The 12,882-nt window shown below is 28.5% G+C and overlaps 1 protein-coding gene across 1 annotated transcript; it reads left to right on the top strand.

Moving 5' to 3' along the window:
- Positions 1–2,377: 2,377 nt before the first annotated feature.
- Positions 2,378–8,126, top strand: LOC111635535 (alcohol dehydrogenase class-3 chain L-like). The gene is made up of 12 exons (XM_023380526.1): positions 2,378–2,490; positions 3,943–4,005; positions 4,255–4,314; positions 5,666–5,767; positions 6,126–6,267; positions 6,593–6,680; positions 6,796–6,922; positions 6,993–7,209; positions 7,282–7,415; positions 7,480–7,612; positions 7,699–7,837; positions 7,917–8,126. Exons 3-12 carry the CDS (start codon positions 4,294–4,296, stop codon positions 7,951–7,953), a joined length of 1,140 nt encoding a protein of 379 aa, XP_023236294.1. The 5' UTR covers positions 2,378–2,490; positions 3,943–4,005; positions 4,255–4,293; the 3' UTR covers positions 7,954–8,126.
- The last annotated feature ends 4,756 nt before the right edge of the window (positions 8,127–12,882 follow it).

Below are 12,882 nucleotides of genomic sequence, written 5' to 3'. Positions count from 1 at the left end.
CCCATTCCTGCTTATCTACTTCCACCAAGAAATAAGATTTAAAAGCAAACCTAGCAGCAATTGACCAAACAAAAGCACAACAATTTTTAGCCAAATTCTCGTCTATCTTCTGGCCTGCCTGTATCTCATAAGGTGTAAGGACCACCCTGAAAATTTCTTGGGTGTTTTCAACTCGCGCGAATTCATTACCTGGTCCTCCATGGCGGTAGGCCGACGCCTTAATCGCCTCAGCTCTCTGGCTGGCTGTTTGTTTATATTATAACATTCCTCTTATTGATGTCACTGTGATTTTAATTTAAATAATTTTATGTACAAAATATACATTTATATTGTCTTGCCGTTGCATAAAATTTGCATATATTTTTAAATATGCATTAGTTATTATACATGCTCTACTGTAATAAAATAAATTATTTTTTTCAAACTTTTGTAATAATGAAAATGTAACAAAGCTTAAATATAAACTTTTTATTTGTAACCAAAATTTCTTGAAGGAATAAACATAGTAAAAAGGTAAATTCAAAATGATTGGATATTTAAAAATCTGCCAAATTCTATCTCTATTGCTGAATGTTGCTACAGTACTTGTGAAGTAGAATTCTGATCTACTTGTCTAGTAGTAATTGTGAATGTGTTTATAAAGATTTTCTATCAAAAATTTTTCAAATATCATTAATTCAATTGATTGTACTTAAATTTAAATTAATAGCTATATAAATATTATAAATTACAATAATAAAATTCCTAACTAATACAGAAAACTTCCTAAAAAAAAAACAAAATTAATAAATAAAAAATTTTATTTAATTTAAAACTTTTTGCTCATTATAAGTGGGCATGTGGGTATTTCTTACATAACTCTTAATAATGTTTTACTTTTTACTTTATTATTATTATTATTATTATTTTTAAATATTTGTACTATTTTCTCTTTTATTTCCGCACTTTTGCTTGTTACAATTATACCTTTTATTTAGCCTGTCGAATATATGTTTTTTAATATATGATTTTTTAATGAGTGTATATTATCTGTATGTTTTATTATTATTTTTTTTTCGCTATATATATGTATCGTATTATTTTGTTCGTGTCTTTTTGTAATTTTTAAACTTCTTTTGAGTTTATGTTCTGGGAGTGGAAATCAATTGCCTAATGGCATTTGCAAAATTCAATATAAAATAAATAAATTAATATGCATTTACAATATAGTAAATGCATATTCACATATGAAGCAAATTGTCATTGACTAGCTTATTCCTTTTACTTTTAGCGCTTTTTACAGACACTCTTTTCTACAGAGTACCGTTAAGTTTGAACGATCAAACATTATACTACTGTATACAGAAGCGACAAAAAAAAAAGAACGTAAAAAGTATGAGTGCAAGAACTAAAAAATAACAAAGCTGAAATGATATCAATCACATTTTTAAGGTATGCTGGTGTAGAATTAATTTATAGAGAAGAAATCCTGCTTGCTTTTGCCATTAAAATCGTCAAGTATTTTAGAAAACAATCATCCAATTAATTTTTCATTATTTCTTGTAAATAACAGAAATTAGTATTTTCTAGCTTTGTTATAATTTAATTTTAAAACACTTAGTATTTGAACTGCAATTTGAAAAAAATTGTAGACTTATTAACACTGTGGCCTGTCTATGCCTGTTGTCTGACCTTAATCGCGAGATCGGCGTTAGATAGATCAATGTCGAGACCAGATGTTGAAATCTTTGGAGCAGTTTGCATCGAAAGTCACGTTATTTCAATTCGAAAAGTTTCCCTGAATGGAGTTACGTGATCGGCACGACTCTATTGCTAACAGAAAAAGTATGACGTACAGAAGCAAGACACTAATAAAAAAATTGAGAATGTTGTGACAATGTTACAATGAATAATAATTACTGTATTATTTTTGATTAATATCACGAATAGCAACAATGTTAAAATGTGTTTATTAATTGTTATGTTAAAAACGATTGTTGACATAGTAACAATGGTTCAAATCGTTTTTTTCCTTTTTTTAAAAACGTTTTTGATTGTCGACCTCCTTGTTCAGATACAATAAAAATAAATGTTTAATTCTTTTCCTCATACTACTTGTAATCATTTTTTTAATAAATACGGACAACACATTAAAATAAAAGTAAAGAAATACAGTCCACTCAGTTATAAAGCTGTTATTAAAAATAATTCGATATAAATAAATATAATATAGTAAGCAAAATACAGTCGACTCCCCCCAAACACTTTTGATCATTCCGTTTTATATGAATTCCGTGTTGTACGAAAACTTTCGATTTGCACAGCCCATCTTCCAAATTTCGCCACTATGGGCGCTACTGTCGTTAGCATTAGGTCGGGTGTAGTCGCTTTACTATACCGTTACCTCATTTGCATAGCTGTAGCTCTCTATCTTCGCAAGAATTTTCCAATTATTAAAGGGGACTTTCTTTTGTACCCTGTATATTAATAGAATTAATTGACCCTCTAAGGGTAGGTTGGAAACACCTGGTTTAAATATATATATATTCTAAATTCTAGTCTATTCCTAGCTAAAAGTTATTCTGTAATATATTAATCTCTTGATGGTTGCTTCAGCAACAACATCCAGTTCTAAAATTATTTGTTTATTGTTATGTTTAAAAAGCGATTGTTGTAGCAACGAGGCTTTTTTTTTAAAGTTAAATAATTGTATATATTTTATATCTCACATATAAATTGTTTTGTATCTTTTTCCAAGTCTGTTAGTTGGATGAAAGTGCTTACAAATTTTCCAATAAAGGTAAAATTTTATTTTAATGTCATAAAAGTTTTACGAAACCGTGTGTTTGGTTTAATGATTTTTAATCTATTTTTTCGAGATCGACTTGTTGCTAATTGAATAGACTTTTCCTCATCGCTTTCCAATTGGTCTTCCACCTGTCTCCATGTATAAATGGATGGAGATTCGTATAGTTCGAGGGAAAGGTCGACTGGAGATGGTTTATCCGACACCATCTTTTAGACTCTGATCACGTTTAATCGTTGACTTACGACACCTACGCTCATTCTGATATGTTTTCTAGTTTCGTTTTGCTTACTAAACTGCGTCTTAACTTTAATATTTTAAATTTTCTTTTTCTATATCTAAAATTTTGTTTTTCTGTCTACTCTCGATGAACGTCGACGTCAAAGTTTGGTGTTGCCGATTCGATACATATCATTTGTTTTCTTGACGGTTTAACTTAACAAATTTTTACATATCTTTCTTTTTTGGGGGAGGCTATTTCCGGGGCATCACAAGTACAATGAAGAGGATATTGGAAGTTTAAATCATTGTTTACAAATATATAAATATTTCTTTTATTTATTACATAATACAGTATAATATAAAATAGAGGTTATACTTAATATAATATTAAATTAAAAAAATAATATTACTTTTTTGTATGTTAAAACTTCACGAAATTAATTATGCATATGTTTTTAAATGTTAACATGTTAAGTTTAGAAAATACAATAAACCCCCATAACACTGTAGATAATCACGTGTTATATGAATTCCATATTGTACGAGTCACTTAAATTTTACAAATACGTATGCCGGGGTGTGAACGGCTCACATATTTGTAAAATCTAAGTGACTCGTACAACATGGAATTCATATAACACGTGATTATCTACAGTGTTATAGAGGGGTCTACTGTATTTTTAAAGTATAAAGGAATAAAACAAAATTTTAAAAGTTTCCAAACGACAATAAAACTAGCAACATGAAAATTAATCTATTAAACAACAGATATAATTATCGTTAAGTATAAGTATTTTCGATAATAACTTTCAAAATAATAATAGAAGAACGTTTGAACTTTTAATTAAACACTCACTACGTGAATTATTCTTATATAATAGTGACAACTTCTAGTTATACCGCATATACCGTACATTCAAGGTTTTTTTTTCAAGGTTTTATAAAATGCAAAACACAATCGTTCGACTAACGATCTAAACAACTTGTGTCACATTTTTGTAAGTATGATTTTCATCTCTAGTATATTAATTTAGAATTATTAAATTGTTTTAAAATTTTATTAGAACCTTTTAAACTATATTATTAAACAAAACTCGCCTTTTTTTTCCGTATAAAATGCTGGTTTATATACGTTACCTGTAATGTTATGTTAAATTTTCCTTATACTTTAACGCTATTTAAACAATGCTTCATAAAATATTTAATAAATAATTTTTTTTTTTTTGAATTTATTCTTTTTAAATTAGATTTAATGCGAGTTAAACCTGTATTTTTCTTCATTCAATATGTTTTCGACTGAAGGCAAGGTAATGTGTTTTCTAATTTATTATATTTAAATTTAATTTAAAAACAGTTTATTACAATAAAGTTATATATAAATGTTTTGATATTATTAAACTTATTAAGGCTTCTTATTATCTAATAGTTGGGTTTAATGATCCATTAGTCACGTCAATTGTAAGTAATTTCTCTCGGTGAATAGATATTAAAACAATTATTTACATTTGAATTTTGATAGCATTAGAACTGTTTACCTTCCTTCATACGTTAAACTCATTAACATTTTTTTTAAATAAATTAATTGTGATTAATTATAAAATACATTTAGTAAAATACTGTATAACAAATAAAAAAATAAATAAATAATAAAAATTTTTCAAGGATAAATTTATACCAGGAAATTCCGTTTTATGGCAGGTGTCCAGAATGTTTTTAAAGATGAATCTATTATTTACAGTTTCCGAATAAAATACATTTTATAAGGTATTAGTAAGTATTATTCAACATACCATTTTGAAGTAAAAAAAAAATTCTGTAGATATGTATGTGTATGTATGTGTGCTTGCACGTGTTTTCGCTTAATATCGCAAGACAGAGTGATACCGTTACCTCATTTGCATAGCTGTAGCTCTCTATNAATTTTTCAAGGATAAATTTATACCAGGAAATTCCGTTTTATGGCAGGTGTCCAGAATGTTTTTAAAGATGAATCTATTATTTACAGTTTCCGAATAAAATACATTTTATAAGGTATTAGTAAGTATTATTCAACATACCATTTTGAAGTAAAAAAAAAAAATTCTGTAGATATGTATGTGTATGTATGTGTGCTTGCACGTGTTTTCGCTTAATATCGCAAGACAGGGTGAAGATAAAGAAACGAAATTTGGCATGGTAGCTTGTATGTAAGGAGCATTAATGCTACTAAATTATGATTGTGAAAGGTCAAGGGGATGGAGAGATAGAGGGTGGTCACGTGTCATATCTCGGGGGTCAGACTTAATGAAGATTTTTACATGTTGTTAGCATTTACAGTGTTTTATAAAACCCATCTCTGCCCTCAAAATTAAATCTTTTGCTAATTTATAATAATAAAAAATATATAAATTTTTTATAACAAAATCTCATAATAGATGGCGCCACATACAATTTTAGTTATTTATGTTGATTAATAATACAATTAATAATCTATTTGAAAGATTCGATGATTTAAATATTAATCGAAATGTCTCTTTTTATGAATGATCTTTAATGTTTTTGGTGCATCAATTTTATAATTTTTACTGATAGAATTATATAAGAGATGCAAATTAAAACAAAGTTATTAAGTTGGAGTTTCTTTTAAACCTTTATTAAATATTTTTTTCTTATATTTAGCCTATCAAATGTAAAGCTGCAGTTGCATGGTCTAAAGGAGAACCACTTTCTATTGAAATAGTGGAAGTTGCTCCTCCAGAAAATACGGAAGTTCGCATAAAAGTAAGTTAATAATAAATTTATTATTATTCTATTATTAATTAATAACGAATGGTTTTAAACATAAAATTGTAGTACTATAATTAAAAACTAGATTTTTATGTTAATTTATTATGTATACATGTATATATATCTTCAAGGATTCTTAATCCAAGAACTCAATAGACTCTTGAGAGTTAGAGAATAGGTTTTAAAATCGATAATTTTCAGCGTAATTATAGATATTTTCCTAGGAGGAATCGTTAACTCCTTATTATATTAAAAAGAATCGTGGCTTTTTAAAGCTTAAAAATGTATGCATTAAACATATATGTATGCATTATTAGGCTATAAACATATTTTAATTATGATTTCTCAATAGGTTATTTCAACAGGAGTATGCAATACAGACTCAAGTTTTCTTCAAGGTTTCGATCCCAATCAAAGATTTCCACTCGTTTTAGGTCATGAAGCTGCTGGAATAGTGGAGAGTGTTGGAAAAAATGTAAAATATTTTAAGCCAGGTAATGTAAATCTTTTAAATTACACTATTTTTCATTTTCGGCTGTTTCCACTCTAAGAGGGCTCTTTTCCATGGGTTTGGCCAGACCTATAATGTGAGTAACCGGATAGTGAGAGACGAGACCAAAAAATTAACGATAAAATTTTAATGGACACCATTATGAGCCTGGCTGAACTCACTTGTCAGATGGACCTGAATAAAGCACTTCAGGCCACACCAGCATCAAGCCCACAGGGTAGAAAGAGTTAAAAGAAACAAATTTGAATGTAATAAATACTGTAATTAAAATATTTTTATAATTATATAAATGAAATAAACTATTACAGGGGATCATGTGATTCCTTTATTTTTGCCACAATGTCAACAATGTGATCTCTGTAAAAATCCAGATACAAATCTTTGCGAAAAAGTTGTGTAAGTGAGATAATTTATTATAAAATTTAATCTTTATTTTAAAATTTTTATTAGTTATAATCAAATGTATTAATTATTAAAACACCTTTTTTTTCGCGTATCTTTTTAATCTCAGAAATGAGTCAGGAAAAATGGAGAATGATCCCAAATCTCTTTCGTGCAAAGGAAAATTGTTGTCACAATTGATGAATCTTGGTACTTTCTCTGAATTTACAGTTGTCGAAGAAATGCAGCTGACAAAGGTTCGATGAATTATTAACAAAATGATTTTATAATGATAATTTTCTCAAAGATTTTATTACATTTTTACAGATTAATCCGAAAGCTCCATTGGATAAAATGGCATTATTGGGCTGTTGCATTCCTACTGGATATGGAGCAGCAGTATATTGTGCTAAAGTCCGAAAAGGATCCATATGCGCTATTTGGGGTCTTGGTGGAGTCGGAATGGCTGTTGTTATGGGATGCCATTATCAAGGAGCAAAAGAGATAATTGGAATTGATATAAACGTGGATAAATTTAAATTAGGTAAAATATTAACTATGTATTCTTGTATTTTCGTTCTAAAAAGATAGAAAATAATACATTTTATATTTATAGCTAAAAAATTAGGATGCACAAATTGCATAAATCCAAAGGATCACGATAAACCCATCGAAAAAGTTCTTACTGAAATGACTGGAGGAAAAGGAGTTGATTATGCTTTCGTTGCTGTTGGAATTAAAGATGCTGTGGTTAGTATAAAATTTAAAAATTTTACTTTTGTTTATATTGCTTAATAACTTTAACTATTTAAAGAAATCTGCCTTATTATCAACTCGCATGGGAATTGGCAAAGTAATCGTAATTGGTTTAATTCATGGAGGAGAAATTTGTATCGATGCACTTGGTTTATTAATGGGAAGAACTGTTATGGGAACAAATTTTGGCAGTAAGTCACGAAAACAGTTTATTAAAACTAAGCGCACAAAAAAAAATAAAATTAGTTTTTGATTATTCAATTCATTTTCATTGTAGATACGAGAGGTTTAACTGATGTTCCCAAAATGGTAGATGATTATATGAAGGGTAAACTTCCTTCAGATGACCTAATAACTAATGTAATTAATTTGGATGATATCAATACTGGTTTTGAACTTATGAGAACGGGAAAATCGTAAGTAAATAGGAAAATCATCGACTATTTTCTTTAACATATTTTATATACGTGTATTTATAAATCACATTTATTTCAGTCTGAAAACTGTAGTTATCTTGAAACACGAGAATTGATTTCAGTTCATCTAAAAAAGCTGTTTATCATTCACACGTTTATATTGTGAAATACACGTTTTATTATGAAGATTCAAGGATTCTATGCATATATAAGCCTATAGATTTGTTTTAAATAATAAAAAATCAATATATTTTATAAAATGTACTGAAATTGTTTATCAATATTAATGAATAATAAAGAAAATTTTATCGTGTTATTAATCTATCAGATGTTTCATTTAAAATGAAAATATATTTATTAAAATGATTTTTTTATAAGAAAAATACTTTTTCAATACTTTCTCTTGTTATATATACGTAACAGCCGGAAAAAGTAAAAACAAAAACATTTATAAAAAAAATAGCGTTTTTTAATCATTGTAAATGAAGATGTAGAGCAAGAGTGAGCATGCCATCACTTAAACGAATTACCTCACGTAATATACCGAGTAATTGTAATTATATTACTCCTATTTAACGCTGTCTAGCGAGATCTTTAGCAGTACAAATGCAACTAAATGTGTGGTATGGTGACGTTTCAGGGCAATTTTTACAGAAAACATTCTTGTAGAAATAAAAAATCAATACTAAAACTCACTTTTGGCGCTGAAAGGTAATAAAAAAAGCAGTTTCCTTTGCATATTCACACTTTTCCCCTTCAAATTCTGAAAATAAAAGTGGCCACGACTGTCGAACGTTATTTTTATCAGCTATGATGGTAATCATCTTGCGTATTTCTCGTGAAATTATTTTATAAAAACAATGGCAATGTTGAGTCTGTACTTCGGGGGTTTTGCCGTTATAAGAATTCATTCAGAGAATCATTGGATCTTAAGTTCTGAGGAGAATGATCACTCCATTCAAGAAAAGTGGACCTCAATCCGGCCGAGAGCGCAAACCTATCATTGTACTTGAAAAATTAATACCTATAGTTTATCAAGTAAACATTTTAATCATAAATAAGCACAACAAAAAATATATGCAAATGTTTTTAATTAAAAAAAATAAAGTTCTATAATCTCAAAATGCTTCTTTGTACACCATATTCATCACCAAAATGATTTTTATTTCATGGCCAAGGCGATTGATGGAGATTGAATACGTTAGAATGTGTACTACTCAACCATAAAAAAATTTCTGGGAAATCTCTCAGAGCGATAGGCTAATACTTTAGGTCTGTTCGATAGTGGGATAATTTCGATTGATTGGAATATTTTTACGTAAATTTGATGCTATTCTTTAGAATATTCTATTGTAAAACTGACATGTGACCCATGAACAATACCATGTCTGTCCAATCACCCAGATAAATAACTATAAAAATACAGCAACGAGTTGCTTAACTTTCTCGGCAACATTTGGGGTGCCATCTCTTATCATATTTTACTTAAAATGTTTTATATTTTTAACTATTATAAAATGGCAAAAATGGCTTAATTTTGAGGGTAGGAGTGGATTTCATAAAAAAATTGTAAATACTAATAACGAGTAAAATCAATCATCAAGTCTGACCTTAGTGGAGATATACAGTGCCCTAACTAGCCATTCCTGTGCCCTGTGCAGGAATTTGTATTTAGACCCCTTAATTAATTAGGTTTGGGAAAGTAATAAAACAAATACATGCATTTTGGGCCCCTCTTTCAAGTGGGCCCTGTGCGGGTGCACCTGTTGCACCTGCCTAGTTACGGCACTAGAGATATACACGATCTCCTTAATTTCCCCATCTCCTCCACCTTTAATCACCAAAATTTAATAACATCAATCCTCCTAATAAGCAAACTTTCTTGCAAAATTTCAGAAATTTATACAAAAAGTGCATTTTTCTCTCTCTTTGAATCAAGAATCACACAGCAATTGTTTTTCCAGGTTACTTTATTTTCCTCTGGTACCAGTCTAGAAAATGCATACAAGTATAAAGAAATAAGATAATTCGACAAAACAATCACCGTATGGTTCCTAATTCAAAGAGGAAAAATGTTTATAAAATTAATTGTCAGCATGATTCAGGGAAAGGATTTAATTAATAATAATAAAAATTTTTGTAAGAATTTAATATATTCTCGGATTTTATATCGAAACAGAAAACATAACTATATAAACCTACAAAAGTTCAAATTTATGCGCTTTTTACAATGAATTTACTACTGTATGCGGCGTATCGAAAGCCGTCCGATCGTCTTAGGTCTTGATGAATTAATACAATCGTTAACCAAACAACAATTGATATCGCTTTGAAGCGAAATGTATAAAACAATAATACAGGTAAAAATCTTGTGGGTACCACTTCGAAGCTTCTAGCTTATTATCATCAACCTTGAGTAAACGTTTAGTTACATACGGTATATCTCTAAATTATCAATTTCCTTTAAAAAAGGAAAGACACTAAACGATAAAAGAAACCGAGAATCATTTATGTTTCTAAAGTCACAAATGTCAAAGAATTGTAATCTAAACATTGAACTTCATCATTAATGAAAAAAAAAAAAAACTAGTGACTAATTATCTTAGAGAAGAACAAATACAGTTGAAATATCTTCATCCGTGTTCACCTCAGCTAAATCCTATAAAGTCTGTGTTTAGAAACATATATAACAACTTTCGACTACTTCCCAATAACACTGACTAATCTCATGTGTATGACTAATAATAAATTAGCATCATGAATAATTAATTATTTTATTCTCTATTTTATGAACGTATGAGACAATATTTACAAGCAAAGTACAATGGTTCTCCTTTACTTTAAAACATTTGACAATGCGTTTGGAACGTCGAGCATGATTCCACTGACGTTCCAAACGCCATTGTCAAACTTCTAAGCTCACAGAAAGGCTGAGCTGAACGTCCGACGTACACGTTTTCGCGTTGAAAACGTCGGCCGCTACCTCTCTAATTTCTTTCCTTTTTTTCTATTTACTTTATAAAATTCCCTAGTTTTTCAAATTTTCCCTAGATATAAAGACATACCCAACGATTGCCTGAATGATCGGGTTAGAATGTGGCTAATTAAATAATTAATATAAAGCCATCTCGTGTCGATTTGATTAATATATATATATTATTTAAATATATAATAAAAACTTATATAAAAGTTTTATATATTATTTAAAACTATATGTTTTATAAGAATATTTTTATATTTTATATATATTTTTTAATATATTAAAGTGTTACATTTACAGTGGTACCTCAGGTTACGAACGCCCCAGCATACGAAATTTTCAGGATACGACATGAAATTCGAACATATTTTTGCTCCACGATACGAACAAAAACTCACCATACGACGTTACATTAGTTCGCATTTTTCACTTGTTTTTCTTACTACAGTTATTTTTTTAATGTATTACTTGGCTTTAATTTGAGTGTGTTTTTCGCGTTGGAACGAATTATTTGGTTTTACATGTAATCGTATGGGAAAAGATGTTCCACCTTACGACATTTTCATGATACGATCTCAGTTTCGGAACGAATTAATTTCGTATCCTGAGGTACCACTGTAATTACGTAACATTTTAACGTACTGTAATGATGCAATACTAGTTTCCTGTTATATCTCGTGTAAACACTTGTTATCCGTTAGTACTTTTAAATGTTCAAGGAAACCGGTAAGTGTTTAACTGCTTTGTTAAATTTAAATAATAGCTATAAATGCATGTAATATTTAATTTAAATTAGATTACGTCTAATTCTACACTTTGAAATGGAATAACAATGACAAAACAATGATTCTGGTGTTAATTTGTATAATTAATTTTTTAAATGACTTTTTATCTTTTATGTATCTAAGATAAATATATAATTTTGTATGAAGTTGTAATTTAGATATATGATCAGTATGTATTTTTTATTATAGTCGAAACGATGTTCCCCACTCAAGGAAAGGTAAAGCAAAAATCTTATATAAACTATATAAAAGTAGAATTTAGCACATACATTTTCAAAAGGTCACTCAACTTTGTTATCTAGAACAAAGTTGAGTGATCTTTTGATATAGAGTATTGGTAAATATTGCATAAAACCTCACCATCTTTAATTTTAGTAACTGTACTTTTGTAGTTCTTCATTTAGATCGAAATGCCTCAATGTTGTAAGAGAACAATAGACCAAAATGGCTTTGCTTTTACAGTAACACATTTTAAGGTGTCACATTACCCATGGTTTACCTTTTTCCCTCTTATCTCATAAAATATGACTGGGTTTTGGGATTGGAAGATTGAGATATTTGTAGGGCTCTATGCTACTATAATACATTTGGGCTACTGAAAATATTTTGGATAACATTTCGAGGAATTCTGCTTTACTTTTTATAAAATCTATCCGGCAACCTCTAATGTTTTCACTGAACACGTGCTGTTTACCTGTAGTTTATTTATATTATTATTATTATTATCATTTAATTATTATTTTAAAAAGCATATAGGAAATTTCCTTATACGTAAAACTTTTAAACGTGTTTAAAGAATAAACAGATTTTTATAATTTCTAAAGGAATTTTGTTTTGGCATATATTATTTGTTCCTTATTTTATATAGACGTGTATATAAAATCTTTAAATTTTAAAAAAGGATAAAAAGAAACGACATTTTCTTATTAAAAATTAGGACATTAAAAATAATTTTTCTTCGGATAATTTTCATAGTTTGAATGCGATAAATTTAATTAGTATTTCAACAATATTTAATCATAACAATATGAATTTTGTAAGATAATAGGCCTAAATATTATGCGAAAGCAATAAAGTAATTTAAAACAAAGAATAATTTAAAATAAAATTTATCTATTCTAAACAAGGAAAATAATATTACCGGTAACTTTAAACAAGATTATTTATTAATGTGTACAAAAATGTATTGTTTATTTTTAAATAACTTTTAGTTTACCCCCCATTTTAGTATGAGGATTTCTTCACGATCCCGAGCCGGGATCGTGAAGGATTCTTAATCA

This window comes from Centruroides sculpturatus, unplaced genomic scaffold, assembly GCF_000671375.1.
Source record: "Centruroides sculpturatus isolate CEXI.00-Female unplaced genomic scaffold, Cexi_2.0 scaffold911, whole genome shotgun sequence".
Lineage (NCBI taxonomy): Eukaryota > Metazoa > Arthropoda > Arachnida > Scorpiones > Buthidae > Centruroides > Centruroides sculpturatus.
This window is presented reverse-complemented; position numbering and strand designations above follow the sequence as displayed.